At 44.7% G+C, this 25774-nt stretch overlaps 1 protein-coding gene across 1 annotated transcript in view; it reads left to right on the forward strand.

Moving 5' to 3' along the window:
* Positions 1–17599: 17599 nt before the first annotated feature.
* The window catches only part of LOC309567049 (vomeronasal type-2 receptor 26-like), a gene marked incomplete at both ends in the record, with an annotated part of 114992 nt that continues 106817 nt past the window's right edge, over positions 17600–25774 (forward strand). The window contains one exon of the mRNA XM_082272371.1: positions 17600–17820. Coding sequence (XP_082128497.1) covers positions 17600–17820 — 221 coding nt within the window. The remainder of the gene's footprint in view (positions 17821–25774) is intronic.

Below are 25774 nucleotides of genomic sequence, written 5' to 3' on the forward strand. Positions count from 1 at the left end.
TGAGGTGTTATGGAATCCCAGGTTTCTTTGATAGTAGCTTTCAGCTCCTCTGCATTGTTGTGTCTGGTGTCTCTCATCTTCCTCTTGACAATACCTCACATATTCTCTATGGGGTTTAGGTCAGGCCACTTTGCTGACCAATCAAGCACAGTGATACCATGATCAATAAACCAGGTATTTGTTTTGGCAGTGTGGGCAGGTGCCAAGTCCTGCTGGAAAATGAAATAAGCATCTCCATAAAATATATGAGTTTCACTTTTTAAATTAAATTACTGAAAGAAATTAATTTGTTGATGATATTCTATTTTTATGAGATGCACCTGTATATGCTCATGCAATGCAATGTATTTATAGGGAAAAATAATATATATGGGTAACTCTGCTGGCAGCTGGAAATGATGCAAGTTGGCATTAAATGACTACTAAAACTCTTAAAATCTGCCTCAGAAGATTCTGTAAAACAGGGTACCTATATAGGAATAGCTGCACCACCAGGTTGAGGATGTGTGCCAGAGAAGGAGTGTGTGTGAACTTTCAATGCCAAGCAGGTTGGTACTGTTGTCATACACAATCTTTCTTGGCACAATATGGAGTTCAACCTCTGGGCCTGCCCCTTTCAGAGCTTAGAATTTTTGCTCTGATGTGCATCCTGTCCCCTAGACATACCAGCTGCAACACTCCATGGCATCTTTTTGCCTAAACCCATTGTATTGTCCCTTGTACACTTGTGGGGGACTGTTTCAGAAGACAACTCTCCCGATGTAATCTGTTTGTTCTGTAGCCAACATGTAGTACCCTGTCCAGGCAGGCTTAAAAGCTGTGATTCCTTTTACTCTTCTCTCTGATTCCATCTTTCTCTTGTTTTACTAGCCTGTATAACTAGAGTTGAGCAAACACCTGGATGTCCGGGTTCGGCCGAACTTGAAAAAAAAGTCCAGGTTCATGAACCGGACTTAACCTGAACTTTGCCCCGATCCCGAACGCCATTGAAGTCAATGGAGACCCAAACTTTTGAGCACTAAAATGCCTCTAAAACAAACATGGAAAGGGCTAGAGGGCTGCAAATGGCAGCAAAACCATCTTAAGAGCATGGCAAGTGCTCTGCAAACAAATGTGGATAGGGAAAAAACTTAAAATAACATAAAAAACAGAAAAATAAAACATAATAATCTTGAATGATGTAGGAGGAGGACGAGGCCCATATGGAGTAGGAGATTGAGGTTGCGGTAGATATGGCGGTGTAGGTGGAAGCGGCGGTGGAGGAGGAGGAGGAGGCCCATATGGAGTAGGAGGATGAGGTGGCGGTGGATGTGGCGGTGTAGGTGGAAGCGGCGGTGGAGGAGGACGAGGTAGCCAACATTGGTTTTTATTTTTCATTTTATTTCTTTTTAAATCAGGGTACACCCCAAAAGAGTTAAAAAGATCAAATACAACAATGGCTGGGTAAGGCCGGCATACATGTCTATTCTGCCCAAGGTACGGACAAGTCCTGTGGGATCCATGCCTGGTTCATTTTAATGAACGTGAGCTTGTCCACATTGGCTCTGGACAGGCGGCTGCGCTTGTCTGTGATAACACCCCCCAGCCGTGCTAAATACACGTTCAGATAATACACTGGCTGCAGGGCAGGCCAGCACCTCCAAGGCATAAAGGGCAAGCTCAGGCCATGTGCCCAATTTGGAGACCCAGAAGTTGAAGGGGGCAGACCCGTCATTCAGTACGTCTAGCAATGTGCACACATACTGCTCCACCATGTTAGTGCTGGGTCGTGGTGCTGCTGGTGGTGCTCCTGTTGCAAGGAGAGGACGTGGTCGATCTGTGGCAGCTACACACACCAGTGAAACACCTTTCTCAGCTGCGAGTAGGCGACAGAACCTTACATTAGTATTTGGCAGGGCCTAATGCGCCTCTACAAATGTTGAGGCCAGAACAAGTACAGGCGATAGTAGATTGGGTTGCTGACAGTTCCTCCAGTTCCTTCACATTGTCTCCCACCCAGTCTACTGCTGAAAGGTCAGAGTTCGAACCTGCAGCCGATGTCCATCAATCTTTCACCTCACCCCCTTGCAAATCAGCCAAGCAGTCTGAGCCCCAAGTCATGCAGCAGTCTCTTCTTCTTTTTGATGACTCTGTTAGCATGGTTTCCCAGCGCCATCCACCTAGCCCTGCCCCAGAAGTGGAAGAGATTGAGTGCACCGATGCCCAACCACTTATGTCTCAAGATGAGTAAATGGGAGGACCATCGCAGCATGTCTCGGATGATGACGAAACACAGGTGCCAACTGCTGTGGAATTACGAATTGTGGAGACCGACAAGGGTTGCAGGGGTGAAGACTGCATGGAAAATGATATGGAGGATGATGAGGTCCTCGACCCCACATGGAATGAACGTCATGAAGGTGACTTGAGTAGTTTGGAGGAAGAGGTGGTGGTCGCACAGAGCCACCAGCACAGCAGAAGAGGGAGAAGGGTGCAAAAGCGGAGCGGCCGTGCCGTAGACACTACACCTGCTACTGCCCAACGCAGCAAGGGACCGAGCACACCAAAGCCAGCTCAAAGGAGTTCCCTAGTGTGGCAGTTCTTCAGACAATGTGATGATGACAGGACACGAGTGGTTTGCACGCTGTGTAATCAGAGCCTGAAGCGAGGCATAAACCTTCTCAACCTGAGCACAACCTGCACGAGCTGCAGTGGAGTAGACACCTCAAAGGCATAAACCTTCTCAATCTGAGCACAACCTGCACGAGCTGCAGTGGAGTAGACACCTCAAAAACCAAGAAAGGTCTCTGGCTCCTCCTGCTTCCTCTTCTGCTGCAGTCTCGGCCCCTTCATCCACCTCTGTAGTGAGACCGGCACCTGCCACCCCGCAAACAAGGAATCTGCCAGCAAGACCACCACCTGGGTCACCAACAACCATCTCCACAATGTCATGTGGAAGCGTTCAGCTTTCTATCTCCCAAACACTGGAGAAGAAGAGGAAGTACCCCCCTACCCACCCGCAATCCCTGGCCCTGAATGCCAGCATTTCAAAATTCCTGGCCTTTGAAATGCTGTCATTCCGTCTGGTGGAGACGCAGAGTTTTAAAAGCCTTATGGTGGTGGCTGTCCCACAGTACATCGTGCCCAGCCGACACTACTTTTCCAGGCAAGCCATCCCTTCCCTGCACAACCAAGTGGGTGACGAAATCAGGTGTGCACTGCGCAACGCTATCTGTGGGAAGGTCCACCTAACTATCGATACATGGACCAGTAAGCACGGTCAGGGACGTTATATCTCCCTAACAGCACACTGGGTAAATGCAGTGGTGGCTGGGCCAGAGGCGGATAGCAGTTTGGTGCATGTCCTTCCACCATCGAGGATTGCAGGGTGCTTCAGTTTGCCTTCTGTTGCTAACTCCTCCTATTCCGCTTCCTCATCCTCTTCCGCCTCCTCATTCGGTCAGCGTAACACCTTCACCACCAACTTCAGCACAGCCAGGGGTAAACGACAGCGGGCAGTTTTAAAACTTGCCTGTTTGGGTGAAAAACCACACACCGCGCAGGAGTTGTGGAGGGGCATTGAACAGCAGACCGATGAGTGGTTGGTGCCAGTGAGCCTCAAGCCCGGCCTGGTGGTGTGCGATAATGGGCGAAATCTCATAGCAGCTCTGGGCCTAGCCGGTTTGACACACATCCCTTGCCTGGCGCATGTGCTGAATTTGGGGGTGCAGAGGTTCCTTAGAAATTACTCCGATAGGTAAAAGCTGCTGCAGAAAGTGCGTGCCGTCTGTGCGCACTTTGGCGTTCTCACCCTGCTGCTGCTCGCCTGTTAGCGCTGCAGCGTAACTTCAGCCTTCCCGCTCACCGCCTCATATGTGACGTGCCCACAAGGTGGAACTCCACCTTGCACATGCTGGCCAGACTGTGCGAGCAGCAGCAGGCCATAGTGGAGTTTCAGCTGCAGCACGCACGCATGAGTCGCTCTGCGGAACAGCAGCACTTCACCACCAGTAACGGATTAAGCAGACACATATGCACTGAGCTTGTATTAAATGTGCAGCACCGCATGCCTAACAGACTGATAAAAGTTTTTTTTTTTTCTCCTTTCTCCTCCTCACTGGGCTCAGGTCAGGGCATAAAGATCGTTCACTGCACCCCCACACAATACAATCAATGTAGATCGCTGTCTGATTATTGAAGATTGTTCCTATGCTTTCCCTCAAAGCAATCTCCAGCTTGACCCTACAGTAATCTCCTATCTCTCCCTCAGCAGAAGTATCAGGAACCTCTCCCTAGTATAGTTTGAGCAGAGTGACGCGCGGCGCTGTGTGACTCCAGCTTATATAGACTCTGGGTCACATGCTGCACTGGCCAATCACAGCCATGCCATTAGTAGGCATGGCTGTGATGGCTTCTAGGGCACACTAGTTAAACACTTGCTGATTGGCTGTCTTGCACTTGTTGAAACTGCGCCATTAAAACCGCGCCAAAACGGGGGCGTGACCAGAAGTACACCAGGCCGGACGTTTTGCAGAGAAGCTCCTCTGCTTGGTAAAACAAATCCATATCCATCTGGATCTAAATTTGTTCCTGACTGACCACCCGCACACCACCGTGTAAAGGAAGGCGCCAGGCACCTAACCATACCTGTGGCTTGGGTCGGAGAGCTGCCAATACCAGCCGATCGGGGTGAGGCCTACCCCGCTCCCTCACACCACCGCCCTCCGTGGTCCGGAGGCCGCCGTCACAGGACACATCTTCCGGGAGTCCCTGCGGCTATCCCATCCGGGCAACATCAGCGGAGGAAGGCCCCGACATCTCCGGAGGTACCATCCGTAAAGCCGCACGCTCTCGGCACTGTGGGCAAGGCATTCCCCGTCGCCCCACGCCATCCAGATCCCCTCAGCTCCGAGGCCACCAACGCAGCCCTGACATCCGGGACCGGGTGAGTGTGCCCCACGTCTCTCCCCAGGACTGTCCAGCTATCCAATTCCCCCCAGTATATCGGGCGGGGAGGAAGGGGACCCGGCTATAAGTTGTGCGGCCTACTCCGCTGTCTGAAGCTCCGGGCGCCATCTTGGTTCCTGGCGCTCCGAGATCCACGGCTGCGGGGATTCTCATAAGCCATCACTGTCTTTCAGCCTCACGGACACCAGGTCTGGTCCCTGTTTAATGGAACACTGTCTCCTGTGCCCTCCAGCTGCATAGACTTAAGTCATACATTCAGAATTACACGTTTAGAGCCCTGACCCTGGGCTCAGGAACAATAGACTGCACTGTGTCCACCCTTACGGTGCTGCATGCGATACCTGCCTCCTGGTCCACACTGCAGGCCTAGTCCTGCTCTATCCATTCTAATGTGCTAATTCACTCTCCATTCTCACGGCCGCAGCATAGCATCCCAGCACTAAGAAGCTCTATCATATCTGCCTTCCTTACTTAAATCTCACAATATCAGCAGGTAAACGTAAGGGGGCATCGAGGCCGGGCAAGATGCCGGACTTTTTCCCCCACTAACATTGACCCTCTAGCCAAGCTAAAAATGGCAAGCCAGCGGACAACGCAAGGCGCTCTCCCTCCATACCTCCACTAGGGGGTCCCCAACAAGGGGATGCCTCCCATAACTCATCACCCCCTTAGTCCTCATCCAGCCCAGTCAAAAGTAGACCAAGGAGGAATGATGATCTTGATTTCAGTTTGGAGGCCAGCCCTATACCTCATTCATTAGACGCTACAAGAGAACTTCAAGACTCTCTGTCTGACTTCCCCACCAAGGGTCAACCGGTGATGGATACCTTACTTAAGGACATGATGATATCTCTGAGGTCCACCATTCATGCTGATATTATGTCTCTGGCAGTTCAATTCAAATCGGATATAACTGCTGTCTCTGATAGAGTCACCCACATAGAGAGCAAGATGGGGGAAATAACTACCACTTTTAACAATATGGTGGACGCCCATAACGACAGAGACACCGAAATTCTCCAAATGCAGCGAAAACTGGCTGACTTAGAAGATAGAAGCAGGAGAAACAATGTCAAAATTAGAGGTATCCCAGAATCCATCAAACCTCAGGATCTCAAAGCTTACTTCACTGACGTTCTCAAAGAGGTGCTACCTGACTCTCCCCTAGAGGACTTTGTCATAGACCACATCCATAGGTTGCCAAAACCCCAACATATCCCCTCCCACCTGCCCCGCGACACTATTGTCCGCATCCACTTTTATCATATCAAAGAGCGTTTTATGCTTGCTGCACGACGACGGGACTCCCAGTCTCCCACGCTGCAAGATCTGTCATTCTTTGCTGACCTTTCTGCTTTTACTTTACAACAAAGACGTCAGCTGGCTACCATAACTAAACCTTTAAATAACCATGATGTCACATACCGCTGGCTATATCCTGCAAAACTACTGATTACCAAAAATGGTGCCACTCATGTAGTAACCTCTGTAAAGGAAGGTATCCGTCTATTGCGTGACTGGGGCATACTGGAACGTGCTCAGGAGCAACCCAGCGGGTCTCAACAGCCTGTACCTACTACTCGTTCCTCAGACTCGGATGAAGACTGACTACACAGAGCTCACCTTACACCTTCTCATTATTGCTGCACTAGGCCGAGGAGCATGGCCGCATTGTGCTTTATTTTCACCCCCCTGTGCCTTAAGCGATAATCATATCGCACAGATTCGCTCACGAATCGCATTTTTTTGTTTTCACTGTTCATCTTGACTGTTTTATTTTTGTTTGTTTTTTTGTTGTTTCTTCAGTGCTCTTTTGTTCTCTCGGCAGCTTAATCAGCATATATTACAGATATCCCCACTGATACACCAGCCTCTGCGAACTTTCAGCGAAGACAAGTGCCTCCGGATCATCTTCCCTAGGAGTGCTTTCTCACCAGAACTTTCCGCACCGCAAGCATCAACAAGTAAGGTTTTACTAACTGACACAACACCCTTACCCTGCTTTTTTTCATACAACGTCACTGAACCTTCCTAATTTCCACCGAGATGCCTTTCACTATTTCCTCCCTTAATGTGAAGGGTCTAAATAGTCCATACAAGAGGCAGCTGGCATGGAAAGAAGCACTCAAGCTGAAATGTGATGTCATGTGTTTCCAAGAAACTCATTTTGCAAGCCAGAAACCACCTGTGTTTCAACACCGTAATTTTCCCCATGTGTTTTCGGCCAATGGCCCATCCAAAAAATGTGGAGTAACCATTGCTATCAAGAATACTGTGCAGTTCACACTCGTGGAGTCACACCTGGACGCCTATGGTCGCTATGTCATATTGATTTGTGACATCAACAATACTAGGCTTACCCTTGTTTCGGTGTACCTACCTAATACCAAGCAACATTCCTACCTAAATAAGATTTGGAAGAAGGTCACCACAGTGAAGCAGGGTCACGTCATCGTTTGTGGCGACTTCAATGCCACCCCAGCCAGGGACTTAGACTTCACTTCTGGTTCTACTAGGAACAATCGCAAAGTGAACTTGTCACACTTTCTCTCATCATCGGAACTTTATGATGTATGGCATTGTCAGCATTCAACAGAACGTGACTATACCTTTTTTTCAAATGTGCACCATTCCTATTCTCGTATTGATGCTTTTTTAGTTGATAGATCACTTGGTCTGACCACGCTCCCATTTCCATCAGTGTGGGGGAGGCGGGCTCCGAGACGTGGGCAAATAGGTGGCGTAACAACGTTTATGTAATGTCTCAACCTGAGAATATAACCAAAATCACTACGAATCTTACTGAATATTTTGCCATCAATGCCCCCTCGGTAGCTGATCCCTTCACACTGTGGAACGCCCACAAGGTTTATATAAGAGGTATGCTGATCCAAATGTGCACCAGGCACAAGAAACAGTTGTCTAAAAAGGTAGATGACGCCATTGCAACTATCCAGGATCTAGAGAGGGTTAATAAGAAAAACACATCCCCGGCAACTCGAGAACGACTTTTTGAGGCCACTACTAGTCACGCAATATGACAGCGCTTTTCGTACTTTGAAGGCGAGCTCCTACCGATATGACAGGGAAGGCAGGGAAATTACTGGCCTCCCGTGTTAAGCATAAATCCTCCACCCAAAGAATCCCCTTTCTATACCATTCTAGCTCTGGTAAAAAAGTTTATAACCCAAAAGAAATTGCTGACGCGTTCAGCGATTATTATGAATCCTTATATTACTTGGAGAAGGACCCTTCTATGCCCCAGCCGTCTGACTCGGGTATAAGTGAGTTTTTATCATCAATCTCCTTGCCATCCCTCTCCCAGTCTGCTCTATCACAATTATACTTACCCTTTACGACTGATGAAATAAAACAAACTATCGCGAAACTGCCCCATAGTAAGTCTCCTGGCCCGGACGGGTACTCTCCCGAGTACTATCAACTGTTTTCCACCACGCTTTCTCCTTTTTTACAACAAGTATTCGAATCAGCTAAAGCTAGAGCCACTTTCCCTCCGGAGATGCTAACAGCGACAATTATTACCTTGCCCAAGCCTGGAAAGGATCCCACCTCTCCCCCAAATTTCCGCCCAATCTCGTTACTAAACGTTGATGTGAAATTGTACGCGAAATTGTTAGCAAACCGTTTAGCTAAATTCCTACCGACCCTGATTCATTGTGATCAGGTAGGCTTCGTTCTTGGTAGACAGGCCACAGATGCTACCAGGCGGATGATAAATCTCATCCACACGATGGAGCGATCGCGGAAGCCTTCTCTGCTCCTCACTTTGGACGCAGAGAAGGCTTTCGACAGAGTCCACTGGGGTTACTTGAGACAGGTACTACACAAATTTGGATTTATGGGCCCTATTTTGAAAGAGATCATGGCCTTATATTCTTCTCCATCGGCCTTCGTGTACACTGAGGGAATGTTTTCAAAAAATTTTAAAATATCCAACGGTACCAGACAGGGCTGTCCGTTGTCCCCTCTAATCTTTGCCCTTGTTATGGAACCACTAGCAGAAAAAATTAGATCGGACGCAAGTATTGGAGGCATTGAATCCCATTTCACTCAGCATAAAATTTCATTATTTGCGTATGACGTCATCCTAACTCTTTCAGACCCTAAACAATCCTTGCCATCTGCCCACCAGACCCTGCTTAAATTTGGAGAAGTTTCCTACTACAAGGTTAACTCTACTAAATCTAACATCCTAGGCGCAAATCTTGACACCAGGTCCACGAAATTCCTACAAACTAAGCTTCCCTATCCCTGGACCACAGGCCCATTAACATATCTAGGTATCAAACTTACGTACCCTCTTGCAGAGTTGTACAAAGCTAACTACGCCCCATTGACAAATTCTGTTGCACAGGACCTTTCCAGGTTAAGTGGTTTTTACCTTTCCTGGTCAGGACGTTTGGCAGCATATAAGATGCTTATCCTACCCAAGATTCTTTATGTATTTTGGACTCTCCCGATCCCAGCACCCCCTTCCTTTTTCTCCACCATACAAAAACAACTATCCCAATTCGTCTGGGGCGGCAAGAGGTCACGTACGGCCCTGCGGCTCCAGATGAAACATAAATTAGCTGGCGGCTGTGGCATGCAGGTCATAAGAGACTACCACGTGGCGGCACTCCTGGATCAGGCTAGGGATTGGTTCCAAAATGCTCAGGTGAAACCATGGTGCCAACTAGAATCGGAGTGGATGGGTAATGTCTCCTTTGCCTCTTTACTCCTTGCTCCGATTACTCCAGCCTTACTTAAAAAAATACAACACCCAACTATACAAGCTACTTTACAAGGATGGTTGTATCTTCTTAATTCCTCATCTGACTCCTCCTGTTCTATTAAAGTACCGACCCCGTTGTCGTCGCTCAAGTGGGTTATTCCTGACATATCCTTGACAGTGTGGGAAAGGAAAGGAATCACAACACTAGAACAACTTTATGATAAACACAAAATGACCCCCTTTGCGGCTCTTCAAACAAAATATAACCTCCTACCCACAGATATCTTTAGGTACAATCAAGTCTCTGCATATTGCAACACACTACACAGAACTCAAGTCTCCATACCAGAAGCCCTCTGGAAATTCTGGAATGTACCTATAGTTAAAACTAAAGGTATTGCCTTAATCTACGATATGCTGAATTCTAAACGTTTGTTCACTAAATCGATTGCGCATACAAAATGGGAAGCTGACCTGGGTAAATCATTTACAGATCGTCAATGGTCCACAGCAATATCCACAACTTATAAATTCTCCCTGTGTTCCAACTATTGGGAATTGTCCCATAAATTTTTTACCAGGTGGCACTATACCCCTTATATCATATCTAAATTCTCTACAGGCCAATCTAATCAATGTTGGCGGGAATGCGGCCAGGTGGGCACGTTGATCCACATGCTGTGGTCCTGCCATCACCTGAGGGGCTTTTGGGGAGGGGTATTCGACTTGATTGAAACGATTACAGGCACCTCTCTCAATCCTACAGTGGACTTAGCTATACTAGGATTTGGGGTTACCTCTTACCCAAAACACTTCAGATCTATCGCTATGCATATTCTCTTTGCAGCTAGGGCTCTCATCATGCGCAAATGGAAGACTAAGGACCCCCCTTCCATGACTGAAGTCATATCCCATTTAAAAGTGATTGATGCGTACAAAAGGATTTTGGCGTTCAAGGAAGGCCATGTCCACTTGTACAATGTAAACTTATCTCCGTGGCACCGCGCATTTGCTGATGGACTGTGTTAGAAGATAATACTGAAAGTGACTCTCTTTACCCTCGTGAACCTTTACGCTCCGAACTCTCACCAGTTACGGTTCTTGAGACGCCTGCTCAAGCAAGTCTGCTCGATCAAGAGAGGCCGTTTGCTGGTATGTGGGGACTTTAACATTGTTGCAGACCCCGGGCTGGACACCTGCTCGTCCCCCCGGAGCCGGCAACAATCGTTGGGGGGGCTCCTCCACTCTGAGAAACTGTATGATGTATGGCGGTGTCAGCAAGCCTCTGAGCGGGACTATTCTTATTTGTCCCCTAGACATGGATCTTACTCCCGTATAGACATGTTTGTAGTTGATGTGGATCTTCTTTCGAAGGCGTCCTCCTCGGTGATCCAGGACATAATGTGGTCGGACCACGCCACGGTTGAACTGGTCGTCGAGGAGACCGCTCGGGTGGCACCATCTCGTGTATGGAGATGTGACACCAGAATGCTGCAGGACTCGGGCTGCTCTGCCCGGATCTCGAGCAGTATCCAGGAATTCTTTACACTCAACGAACCGTCGGTCTCTGACCCCTGGGTGCTGTGGGGTGCACACAAGGCCTTCGTCAGGGGGGTGTGCATCCAGCAGCAGGCTAGGAGGCGGAGGGCACGGAACCAACACATGACTACCCTGTTAAATGAGATTCATGTCTTGGAAGAGAGCAACAAGCAGAACCCTACCACTATTTTGTCCACGAGATTGACACAACTCAGATTAGAACTCCGTATCCTCCTGTTAGAGGCATTCGATAAACATCTAAACTATCTGAAACAAAAGTCTTACTCCCAGGGGAACAAGGCCGGTAAATTTTTAGCAGATAGAGTTAAACGAAAGCAAGCAAAATCTAGAATCCCGTACCTTATAGACCCTGCCACTAAAAATAAATAACGCATCCCCAGGCCATTGATGACGCGTTCGCGTAGTTTTATGGTTCCTTGTACAATCTGAAGGATGACCCATCAGAACATCAACCCTCAATAGCAGATATAGAGCAATTTCTCGATGCCATTAAGCTTCCATCGCTATCCCCATCCCAACTAGCCACTTTAAATATGCCTATCTCATTAGCTGAGATCACTGATAGTATCAAAACTTTGCCGAAAGGCAAATCCCCCGGACCAGACGGCCTCCCTAACGAATTTTACCAGCTATTCACCCCACACATAGGTCCCGCACTAGCAGCTGTATTTAATAAGGCCATGACAGACGCCAGCCTACCTTCGGACATACTGAGCGCACATGTAGTGACTCTGCCGAAACCTGGCAAAGAACCTACCACCCCGGCGAACTTTCGCCCGATTTCACTACTAAATTCGGACTCCAAGATATACGCGAGGATACTGTCTAAACGTCTTCAGCACCTTCTTCCTCACTTGATAGCCAAAGATCAGATGGGCTTTACCCCCGGTCGACAGACGTCCGATGCCACTAGACGCATGATAAATATTCTCCACCTAGCGCAGAGGAGTAAGACCCCAACAGTTCTCCTAACTCTTGATGCCGAAAAGGCGTTTGATAGGGTTCATTGGGGCTACATGCACGCCACCCTGCAGAAATTTGGCTTCTCAGGCCCTATCCTTTCCGCTATTCTGGCCCTCTATTCCACTCCGTCTGCTCAGGTATACACATCAGGCATACTGTCTAAAAATTTCCCCATTACTAATGGCACGAGGCAGGGTTGCCCCCTGTCTCCCACTATTTTCAATTTGCTAATAGAACCCCTGGCGGAGACCATACGCTCTCATTCTCAGATCACAGGATTTGCCTTCCCCACCTTCCATCATAAAATTACCCTATTTGCGGATGATATTATTCTCATGCTCTCAAACCCATCCAAATCTCTTCCCGCTGCATATGAGGTTTTACAACACTTCCACCGTATCTCCTACTACAAGCTTAATGCATCCAAGTCGACGGTTCTGAACCTGGGAGTAGACTCCCACACTCAAACCCTGCTAGAACCATTAATTCCTATCCTATTCCTATACCACTATACACAAGTTCAGATGTTTTGCCTGCCTCAAAAGAACCCCAAAAAATGCCAAAAAAAAACGCTAGTGTCAAAAAAAAATGCCCAGGTGTGTTTTTGCTGGCATTTTTTGGGGGTTTTTGGAGGCAGGCAAAAATCTATTTTTTTTTTTTCAATAATTGGCTTTTTTATCAAAAATGACAATTTTTAAGAACTTTTTTTGTGTGATTTTGTGTCTGGGGGTCTAAAAGGTGTACCTGTGAAGTTTCTGTAGAAACTTCACAGGTACACCTCTGAAGACTGTAGCATGTCCAGAACCATAAAAAAAAAAGGATTGTTTGTATTAGAGAACTTTCAGCACAGGAATATGGGCTTCTCTGCTGTAACACCTTGCCGGTTTCAAAGCAGGCATTTTTTTGGGTTCTTTGCAGTCAGGAAAAACATCTGAACTTGTGTATAGTGGTACTGTGCAAAAGTTCAGATGTTTTGCCTGCCTCCAAAACCCCCCAAAAAAATGCCAGCAAAAACACACCTGGGCATTTTTTTTTTGACGCTAGCGTTTTTTTGGCATTTTCTTGGGTTCTTTTGAGGCAGGCAAAACATCTGAACTTGTGTATAGTGGTATATATACACACATACATATATTTATATACACACCTAGACATATATAGGTGTGATAGTAGCAGAAATATATTACTGTAAATGATTTCATTAGCGCAAGCATATATTTCTGCTACTATCACACTTATATATGTCTAGGGGTATATATTCAGACATATATGTCTATATATACCCCCTATACACATGTTCAGATGTCATGTCTGACATCAAACATGTCCTCAAAAAAGCACTGGCAGTGGCAGCCCCTGCAGCATAAAAAATGCTTGGCTGGTGAGAAGCCATATTGGTGTGCCGAAGCAATTCAGAGAAATGATCATTTCTCTATAGCGGTCACCCTGCTATGGAAGGGTTTTGTCACCCTTCTATAGCAGTCACTGCCAGTTAACCCTACACTACACTACGGTCCCCTGACACTTCACACTTTCCCTACAGAAACTGAATTTTTGAAGCTAACTAAAGTGTAAAGGAGCACTCTAACTACACTAGATATCCCTTTCCTCACACTAATAAATGCTAAATGACATTTTTAAAGTAAAATTAACAGAACTGCTTCCACTCTCTTCCATGTCCAGTATAACAATGCTAGGAATATGGCGGGGGCGATCTTATATACTGGGGGGAGTATTCACTAATGATTGGTCTAGGGACCCCCTAGTCACTCCAATCACATTCCTAACATTCTCCTGCCCCCTCAATTGGCTTTTGCTAATGGTTCTGGTCCAATCACAGGCTTTTAAAGCCCATTTCCTGAAGCATTGCATTTTGGGCGGTTCTGGTTGCCGAATTCCGAACTTTTTGGGCAAAAAGTTCTAAATCCGGCCGAACCACAAACACCCAATTTTCGGGCCGAACCGATGGTGGACCCGAACCGTTCGATCATCCCTACTAGACATATATAGGTGTGATAGTAGCAGAAATATATTACTGTAAATGATTTCATTAGCGCAAGCATATATTTCTGCTACTATCACACCTATATATGTCTAGGTGTGTATATAAATATATGGATGTGTGTATATACACCACTATACACAAGTTCAGATGTTTTGCCTGCCTCCAAAAACCCCCAAAAATGCCAGCAAAAACACACCTGGGCATTTTTTTTTTGACGCTAGCGTTTTTTTTGGCATTTTTTGGGGTTCTTTTGAGGCAGGCAAAACATCTGAACTTGTGTATAGTGGTATATATACACACATCCATATATTTATATATACACACCTAGACATATATAGGTGTGATAGCAGCAGAAATATATTACTGTAAATGATTTCATTAGCGCAAGCATATATTTCTGCTACTATCACACCTATATATGTCTAGGTGTGTATATAAATATATGGATGTGTGTATATACACCACTATACACAAGTTCAGATGTTTTGCCTGCATCAAAAGAACCCCAAAAAATGCCCAAAAAAACGCTAGCGTCAAAAAAAAAAAAAAATGCCCAGGTGTGTTTTTGCTGGCATTTTTTGGGGGTTTTGGAGGCAGGCAAAACATCAGAACTTTTGCACAGTACCACTATACACAAGTTCAGATGTTTTTCCTGACTGCAAAGAACCCAAAAAAATGCCTGCTATTAAACCGGCAAGGTGTTACAGCAGCGAAGCCAACCCCCTGTCAGAAAGTTTTCTAATACAAACGATCTTTTTCTTTTTATGGTTCTTGACGTGCTGCAGAGCTGAAACTTCACATGTACACTTTTTAGACCCCCCAGATCTGAAATCTAAAGTAAAAATCAAAAAATCTATTTTTTTTTTTTTTTAATTTTTTCAATAATTGGCTTTTTTATCAAAAATGACAATTTTTAAGAACTTTTTTTGTGTGATTTTGTGTCTGGGGGGTCTAAAAGGTGTACCTGTGAAGTTTCAGCTCTGTAGCATGTCCAGAACCAGAAAAAAAGATCATATAGGTGTTAAAGTTAAAGGAGGGTCCCACATCCCTGTTCTACTGAAAAATTATCTTTTTTTTTTCATGGTTCTGGACATGCTACAGAGCTGAAACTTCACATGCACACCTTTTAGACCCCCCAGATACTAAATCCAAAATCAAAAAATCTCTCTCTTTTTTTTTATTTTTATTTTTTCAATAATTGGCTTTTTTATCAAAAATGACAATTTTTAAGAACTTTTTTTGTGTGATTAATAGTTAATGGGGCATGACCCAGAACCCTAGGCACTTTTTAGGGGCATTTATTGGGTTTTGGGGCTTCAAAATGGTGTTTTTTGATTACCGAAGTTCGGGTCCCATTGATTTCAATGGGGTTCTGAAATCCGGGCCGAACTTTCGGGAAGTTCGGATGTTCTGGCCAAACCGAACTTTTCAAAAGTTCGATCATCCTTAATACCGGCGGACCCCTCGAAAATCTTGACGATAAACGTGGCCAGACTCCTCACCAAACTCGACGCGGAAGCTACACGCATGAAACCCCTGGGCTTAACATGGCACGGTAGGGTGACCGCGTACAAAATGTTTCTGTTACCGCAAATCTTGTATCTATTCAGGGCCCTCCCCATACATTACCCAGCCACGAGCTTGGCCAAATTTTCTACCCAAATGAAAAGATTTATATGGGAGGGGAAAAGGGCTCGATGCACACCATCTACTCTCACTTCCAGGAGAATTTTTGGAGGTGCTGCGGTACCTGATATTCAGGGATACTATTGGGCCACTATGTTAGCACGAGTCCGCAAGTGGATTCACACGACGGATGTTCCCCTCTGGGTAGACTTAGAAACAAACATAGCTCCCACAGAGACCCTTAGGGACTTGCTCCTAGGAGACTCCTGGGTCTCGTGGAATCTCACTACTCTGTCCCCCACAATGCAGGCCTCGCTTAGAGCTTGGCGAAAAATTTCAGGGCCCGATAAGGACCGAAACCTCGCTCCTGACGAAACGATCTCATCCTCTATTTCACATGCGCACCTTCCTGATCTACCCCTAAACATCACCACGCATGGGACTATCACTACATTACAACACTTGTATGACCGCAACGTTTTACTGACCCCTACTCAGATACAGACCAAACATCATGTTCCAAGCTTGAGTCTCTTCCACGTCTACCGCGTACACCACTTTATGCACCAACATCCCCTACCTGTTATTAGAGTAGATGGTAGGATATGGGATATGCTCATGGCTACCCCTACAGATCCCCCAAAGCTGTCCAACTACTACCATGCACTTTTGGACACCAATACATTTTTTAAAACTTTAACCATGTTTAAATGGGACAGGGATCTCCGGGTGAGCTTCTCGGTAACCCAGTGGAGGCGGGCAATGTCGGAGGTCAACCAGCATACCCATTGCGCCAACCACTGGGAGATGACCCTCAAGCTGACCCACAGATGGCACTACACTCCATACAGGTTAGCGGGCTTCTCCACCGCAAACTCTCAATTGTGTTGGAGGGATTGCTCTAGCGTAGGAACATTGCTACATATAATGTGGTCCTGTCCATCTCTTACTAGTCTGTGGAAACAAGTGTTTAGCTTTATTGCCAAATATACAGGATGTATTATTAAACCCAATCCGGCCCTAGCCATACTCCACTTAGGGATAGAAAATCTCCCCCTAATCTATAGGCCGTGGAACTCACATGTCCTACTAGCCACTAGGACGCTCATACTGAGGAAGTGGAAATCCACTGATGTACCAAATATGTCAGAAGTGATCTCACTGCTGCGTATGAATTACCAGTTTGAAAAATCCCTGGCGACTAATAACTCGCAGTTGCAGAAGTTTAACAAGCTTTGGGACTTTTGGTCCACAAATTGATAAACTGATTGTTTGATATAGCCTTGTCTTTTGAAGTTTAACGTATCTCACTGTTCATGCCTGCTAAACGTGATTGCCATGTAACTGTTGTATCGAATTGATACGTGTTTCCTTTCTTTGTTTGTTATGCAATTTACCTCAATAAAAATTATTTTCAAAAAAAAAAAAAATTGTATGATTTATATGGCATACAGAATATTTAGCACTAATCCTTGCAGAATAGAGTTGTTTTACAGAAATTCCTTGTCTTGGTTCAGAGTCGTTAAAATAAAATGGATATTAGAGGACTAAGCTTAACCACTCACAAAGAAACGACCTGTACAAACAACTAAAAGTATATAGATATGTCAGTATATTGAGAACAATGAGAGATATATGGTACTGAACTGTATAAAAAGAGAGGAGAGGAGCCAGCTCATCGTATCGTCATTGTGATACACATGGTGCGGAGGTCAGTGTCACAATAGACTTAATGCTAACTACAGAAGAATCCAATGATCGGAGTTATGGTTCTATCATTTACCTACGTCTTCCAGTTCTGTGTGATCCTGCAATGTATGACACTCTGGAGATCAGAAATGCATAGTCCAACCTGTACCCTTCATTTTACTGATGCATTTGATGAATTCCAATATTTTCAGGATGGAGATTTGATCATTGGAGGAGTGTTCACTGTGAGGTCAGATGCAGGGAAAGATCTAATATCACCTGAAGAAAAGACATACAGGTATGTAACTTACTTACTAAGGAGAGAAAAAAAAAAGTGATCAGGATGACAAATAGGACTTTGCAAAATGTTGGAAAGAAATCCATGTGATGGGAATATTATAAGAATGTATAGAATGGATCTAAAATGTCTCCTCTATTCCATGCAAACCAAGCTGTCCAGAAAGTGACAGGAGGTGGGTGACGGTGACAGGGGATGGGTAACTGTCACAGGGGGTGGGTGACATGGGGTGGGTGATGGTAACAGGGGGTGGGTAACGGTCACAGGGGGTGGATGATGGTGACAGGGGGTGGGTGATGGTCACAGGGGGTGGGTGACGGTGACAAAACTTGTGACAAACTATAACAGTCTCGGGGAGTTGGAGAAGTTGCTTCAAAAATATTTTCTGAAAAGTGGGGGGATTCCTCCATCTGCTCTGTTTGCTGTGTTTGTGTGGATGAAGCGAACTCTTACTATTTGTTGTTGTAAAATCAATCACTATAAATCTGTTCATAGATTATTTTTTTTTTCATCCAGCCCGGTAGATGGACAAATACCCCCCAGGAATACTGCCACACATTGTATTCTGGCAGCAGGACTCTCCATTGTCAGACTACACTGATTTTTGTTCCCCCACAGACTGGGGGGAGGGGCAAGACCTGTACATTTTTCCTGAACTGCAGCAGTGAAAAATCAGGTCTGCTGTCCTGTCAGACAGAGTGGTGTGGCAGAGCTGTACAAATATCAGAACTGCATGGATAGAAATACAAATCCTTTGGCAGATAAAAGAGCTCCCATGTATGCTTTTCAATTGTGTATTTTATTATTTGCTTGGAGTTCAACTTTAACACTTTCTCTGACATAGCAGGTTTTTTTTACCAGTTTTCGAACACATGTTAAAATTATTTTAGCTCCCCATACAATACACAATATGTTTCTGAAAGCAGAGAACCAGTAGAAAAAAAAATGATGGTAATTGTTAATCTTTATGTTGCACCATATTTGTAAAAAACTCCCATTACCCGCGCTTCTAGGTAAATAAGGACAGCAGCTAGCACAATACACTGGTTAGGTAAAAAACAATATAAAACAAAATGCAGCGCTCCAACAAGATTCAGTAAATAACAAATGAAAAAAAAGTTCTGAAAGATAAAATTCATGCCAGATTCTTCCACCACAGTGTATGATTCATATAAGGTGCCAAACATAAAAAATATATATTTTTTGCTATAAAAAAAAAAAAAAAAATTAGGGCAACTTTTTCAATTGCAATACTTCTGTTATGACATTGTCCATGTGCTGGGACTATTTGTGCACAGCTAGTAAGTGTTTTGTGGCTGCAAATATGACCTAGAGGTTTTTAAAGTTCGCCTCCCATTAAAGTCAATGGGGCCCGCCGCAAACTCGCGGTTCGCTGACTTTTTAGAAAATTTGCGGCTTCCGTTCGCGAACCGCCCCGGCCGATGTTCGTCCATCACTAATGACGAGTTGCCAGAGCGCTTCTCTGCCTCTGTGGAGAGGGAGTCAGCGCCATCCTGCCAGCCACCCCTGCCCAGCTGACGGAAGGATTCCGTAAATCTCATCGGGCGGTGCTGCACTTTCTTCCTGCGGGGCATGATGCCAGCACTCCAGGGAAGGTAACCACTCTGTTGAGTAGAGTTAAATCTGCCTGGTATCATTGATGGTGATATCTGCAGCCGTGGCCTGCAGCTTTCACATGTATTTGCAAATGTGTGCAACTAAACCCCTGTTTTTAACGCATACTGTTAGACAGGTTAATATGGTTGGTGGCTGGCTGATTGGTAAGTAGTGACTGGAAATTCATTGGCTTTTTTTGTGATGTAAACATTCCCGGATGCAGAGACCAGGTTGGACAGGACAGGAGGGACAATAATAACGGGTGTCACACCTAAATCTACGATTCCTTCAGGCACAACATCTTTGGGGGTGTCTTTGGGTAGGGGTACTCGGGAGGACATACGGAAAATGCCTCTCATGCAGCCAGCTCAGTGCATCTAGATTGGGAAATTGGGCTACAGCACCTCCTGGATACAGAAGGGCTCTGATGATTTCTTCCTGGAATTTTAGGAAGGATCCACTTCGTCCTGACTCTTTTTATAGCACATAAGCGTTCAGCAGAACCAATTGAAATAAATAAACAGACACTTTTTTGTACCAGCGTCTGGCCTTACGGGCAATTAAGTAAGGCACCATCATATGGTCGTTGAAGTCCACCCCTCCAATGTTAAGGTTGTAGTCGTGAGCACAAAGGGGCTTCTCAACAACACCAGTCACCGTTGAAATTTGTATTTTTGTGTCTGGGTGAATGGAGGACAGAATGAAAACATTCTGGTTGTCCCTCCACTTCACTGCAAGCAATCTGTTAGACATCAAGCAGGCTCTCTCCCCCTCTAAGACGGGTATCTACAATCCTTTGGGGGAAGCGCCGACGATTAGATTGCATGGTGCCACATGCGCCAATTTGAAATTGAAGCAGGTGACTAAAAAGTGGCACGCTTGTGTGGAAGTTGTCCACGTATAAATGGTACCACTTTCCAAATAAGGGTGACACCAAGTCCCAAACAACCTTGCAGCTGCTCCCTATGTAGTCTGGGCAGTTGGGGGGCTCCACAGTGCTATTTTTGCACTCATAAACACGGAAACTACATGTATAGCCTGTGGCCCTGTCACAGAGCTTATACATCTTGACCCCGTATCTGGCACGCTTGCTGGGGAGAAACTGCTTGAAAGCAAGGCGGCCAGAAAACTTAATCAGGGACTCATAAACACAGACAACTTGTTGGGGCGTAAACAAGGCTGCAAATCTTTGATTGAAATGGTTTACGAGGGGCCGAATTTTGTGGAGCCGGTCATATTCAGGGTCACCCCGAGGACGACAGAGTTCATTGTCACTGAAGTGCATGAACCGCAAGATTTGCTCTTATCTCGTCCTGGCCATGGCAGCAGAGAACACGGCATATGGTGAATTGGGTCAGTGGACCAATATGACTGCAACTCACACTTTTTAGTAATGCCCATGTTGAGGGATAGGACCAGAAAGATCTTAAACTCGAAAACAGTGATACGTTTCTATCTGAATTCTTTGGCAAGGGTCAAATTTGGATTTGGGCAATGAATAGATTAGCATATAAATTGCTTTGGTCCAAAATAGATCTGTACAGATATTCTTTGAAAAACAGCTTGTATAAATTAAGGGAAGTAAAATTGGCTGTTTCCACCAGAATTCTGGGTTGGCCAGTGAATGGGGGAATTACAGTCGCTGCAGAATCTGTGGGCTGCCAATCAGGATTTGCCAGCGCATCAGAAAGGACATTATGGGCTCTACAGGCCTGTCTTCGAATTCTCGATGGCTGCGGGACACTACTTGTGCTAGCCACCACACCAACTTGAACTGCATTTATGGGACTCGCCATGTCACCAAGTGATACTGCTGTGCTGGTTTGACTATGACCAGGATGTACTAGGCCACTGGTGTTGCCAGTTCATCAGAAGGTTGAGCGGCACTAGTACTGGCTCTCTGCTCCATACAAAAACCCTGCAATTGTTGCACCTCAGCAACAGAAAAATGGGGTCAGGTACGCCTGACCTTAGCATGGACCTCTCCGTCATCAGAGCTATCTGTCAGGGCGCTGCTGCTCTCTACAGGTTCGTACACTGAGCCTGATTCTGGCAGTGAGGCTTCCCCATCGCTCTCATCTGTCAGGGTCAGTATCCTGCAGGCCTCTTCACTAGTGTACCTCCGTTTGAACATTTTGGCCAATAAATGTAAAGATAGCTAGTGTGACTCACAGGTAAAAAAGCACCTGGTTGTCGGGGACTGTTTGAATCGCTACAAATAAAAAAAAAACCTGCTATTGCTAGCAGAGATCAGGCCTGACTCTGCTAACGCTGCGGTTTCGTGTGTTGTGTTTTCAAAGTGACAGTAATCAACGATTACTGCACTTGCTTGGGTGGGGTGGGCTGGGCGGAAAGGGCTAAATGCTGGTGCTGGCAGGTGTCATGGCCAATCCTGCTTAAGCTGCATTATGGGAACCCTAAACTAGGGGGGACGCTAGTATAGTTCTTATCAGTTTAAAGATATTGATCCGTTCATACTCTATACTAGTAATGGAGGTGTTAAGTGTATGTGTGTGTGTCACTGGCAATCAAAGGGTTAAATAAAAAATTCTAAATATGCAGTGGGGACATGATGCTGTCCTAACTAGCAATAACGCTAACTGATGTCACCTGTGACACTAATATATATAGTGATCAGAAAAAAGATCTGTACACTATAAAAATGACACTGTGACAGGGCCATGAAGGGGTTAACTGAGGGTGATCAGGGGCTTAAATATTTATTGGGGGGGTGGCGGGTAACCCAAAACTATTTGGTACAGAAACTAACGGTCGCTAACACTAAATGGAGTCACAAGTCAAACTATTACAGTAATCAGCAAATAAACAATATACTGTATATTGTGTGCATTGTGACAGGGAGTGAAAGGGTTAACTGGGGGGGGGGTTATCAGGGGGGTTAAATGTGCATGTGAGGTGGTGTTAGTGTAGTGCATGGTGTACTCGTGGTTAGAAGCTCTCTCCTCTCAAGCTGGAACCGAAAAGGGCTCCACTAGGGAAGAGAGCAGCATTTCCTGTGCCTGTGTTTACAAAATGATCGGCTGTGTACCGAATCAGACCATCGTGAGGACGGAGGGCGCACCCCCGAGCCATGCTTGCGACCGACGTAGCCCTTAATCGGTTTGCGCAGGAGGGGCTTCCTGCCGTAATATATCTGTGGCGGGCGGTCTGGAAGAAGTTAATGTGAGATCTGGAGTCAAAAAGACCTCAGATCTCACATCTACACTTAAGGGCAAAAAAAAAAAAAAAAAAAAATTTTTAAGCATGGAGATAAATGGGCCCTTTAAGACCATTGGGAGGAAGCGATGTGTAATGTCTTTCTGGTCCTCCAAGGCCATAGAGTTAAGTCAGGGAAAAATGTTAGTTTAGTTGGTTCATCCAAAACATTGGGAGCAAGCTTACCTCACTTGACTTCCTGCCTGGGACATGGCTTGACTGGATCATTTTCCCCGCTACCGATGGCTCCGGTAAGTGGGTAAAATGACCGGGAAGTGATCCCATGGTGAATCCGCCGCTGGGACCACTTTTATGTGAACGAAAACAATATAAAAAGTGCAGCGCTAAATTAATGGGAAAACAATATATATGTGTGATCATATATAATAAAGTAAAGTTCAACAAAATCATCAGTCCCAAGTGGAAATAGTGAAGGAAATTTGTCCAAAGGGAAATCGGTGATCACAGTGCAAGCCAGATCCCAACACAAACAGGGAATAATGTATGCGCTCACCAGAAATAGCGTATAGAATATGGGTCAAACCGGCTCATAAGATGTGTGGTGGGTCGTCCAAACTGATGCTGTATCCCCGGATGCTCCAGTACAAACGTGTAGCGGATATAAACAAAGGGAAGCTCCAATTCAACCGATGTTAGGGAATGAACCAAAAAGGAGCAAACAAAGTATAATACCACTAACATTTATTGATCAAAAAAAAAAAGCAAGTACACTTACAGACATCCAAGGAATATACATAGGTCATGAAAACATAAGCTAGGCTGTCAGCAGCGTGGTCTTGATACGTTTCGACAAAAATGCCTTTTTCAAAAGATATTGTCAGCCCAGAGGGTACAAATGCCCTGTATTTATATTATAAAATTAAATGAAGATCATATCCCACCTGTTAGGAGCTGCCCAGTAACGCTGTGCCGGGCCAAAATGGTGGCGGCGTGCGATTCAAGTCTTGCTTTCGCCTGTACTGGACGGCACGACGTCACTTCCGGGATAAAGGGGAAGTGACAAAGGAGCCGCACAACTCGCGGATGTCTGCCGCAATACAGATAGACTCAGGAGGCATCATTGAAGCTGAAAGGGCCATCTTGACAGCGGGCCATTGATCTCAAAATGAACACAAAGGATATATCACACGCTATATGAAGCTCATACATGACTGCAGAGGCATTCACACGGCGGGAGTAATAAAATAACCACATCAGATGCTGTACTAGATACATTAAAAACATAGCATGCTAAGCATATAATGATGTAATAACAATAGGTCCATTATGAAAATGATCACAATGTTAAATTGAGAACATTTATGAACCGAACATATAAAAAATAAAAAAAGTTTAAAAAAGAACACTGAAATGCGTTCAAACATAATTATTAAAATCTATATATAAAAAATGTACAGATAATAAAAACAATAATGAAAAAGAGGAAAATGGGTAATGACATCAATTATTATAAGAAATATATAGTAAAACCTAAAATAAATGATTAAATAAACAGAGGGACAAAAATAAACCTATGTCCATCTTAATTCAGGACATATTGATGAAGGCATTAATGTTCCACTCTATATTGAGTCCGTAAGGATAATAAGATTGTAATGTATATATCCAATAGGTTTCACAACTTGAAACCCCACGTATTTTAGAGCCACCTCTCCAGGGGGCTGTAAAGTGATCTATTATCTGGAATAATGTCCCCTTAGGATTCTTTTGATGGTAACGCAAATAATGCTTGGACACATTATGGAAATCTTTACCCTTTCAAATATTAGTGATATGTTTGTTGACTCTAACATTAAAAGGTCTGGTGGTCCGGCCTACATATTGTTTATGACAGGGGCATGTCAGCAAGTAAACTACATGAGTAGTAATACAAGTGGAGAAAATTTTGATCTGATATACGCAATTCGTGACTGTAGATTGGAAGGACAAAAACTTCCTTCTACTGTCACAATTAAGCTTGCATACCCTACATCTCCGACAGGGGTAAAAACCAACTAAATCGGGAAAAAACTTTGGTTTATTTGGTTCATCCAAAACATTGGGAGCCAGCTTACCCCTAAGTAAAGGAGCCCCCCTAAAGGTGACAATTCAGGGAGAACAGGACCCAAAATACGATAATTTTTGAGCACATCCCAATGTTTGTAAAATATATTTTTGATTTGCTTGTGTTGGGTAGAAAATTCTGTAAAAAGGGACCATTTTGTAAATCCGGAATTATCCTTCTTAATAGTAGGACCAGTTAGCAGTTGGGTTCTATCTATATGAAATACCTCAGCAATAGTAGACTCAAGAAAGTCAGATCTGTAACCTTTGGCCAAGAATCTGTTTTTTAGGACCTGTGTTTATCTAAAAAACTCATGATCGCGGGTACAATTTCTCCTCAGCCTAATGAATTGGCTTTTAGGCACACCATTAAGCTGAGCCTTATGGTGGCAGCTATCCATAGGCAAATAGGAGTTGCGATCAGTGTCCTTAAAAAATGTGCTCGTAACAAATTGATTGTTAACCATTGAAATATTAAGGTCCAGAAAATGAATATTGCTATTGCTATACTTATATGATAAATGAATACCTCTCTCATTTGCATTAAAAAAGGCCATAAAGGAATCCAGAGATAGATTGTCACCCTTCCATAGGAGGAGGATGTCGTCTATGTAACGCACCCACAAGGCCAATTCTGTGTAACTCAATATAGAGTGGGACATCAATGCCTTCATCAATATGTCCTGAATTAAGATGGACATAGGTTTATTTTTGCCCCCTCTGTCTATTGAGTCATTTATGTTAGGTTTTGCTATTTCTTCCTTATAATAATTGATGTCATTATCCATTTTCCTCTTTTTTTTACTGTTTTTATTATCTGTAAATTTTTTATGTATAGATTTTAATAATTATGTTAGAACTCATTTCAGTGTTCTTTTTTAAACTTTTCTTATTTTTTATATGTTAGGTTCATAAATGTTCTTAATTTAACATTGTGATAATTTTCATAATGGACCTATTGTTATTACATCTTTATATGCTAAGTATGCTATGTTTTTAAAGCGGAGTTCCACCCTAAAATTATACTTACCTCCATCTTCTTGCTCCGGGTCACCTG

Source organism: Pelophylax lessonae (genome assembly GCF_965119305.1).
Source record: "Pelophylax lessonae genome assembly, chromosome: 1".
Taxonomy (NCBI): domain Eukaryota; kingdom Metazoa; phylum Chordata; class Amphibia; order Anura; family Ranidae; genus Pelophylax; species Pelophylax lessonae.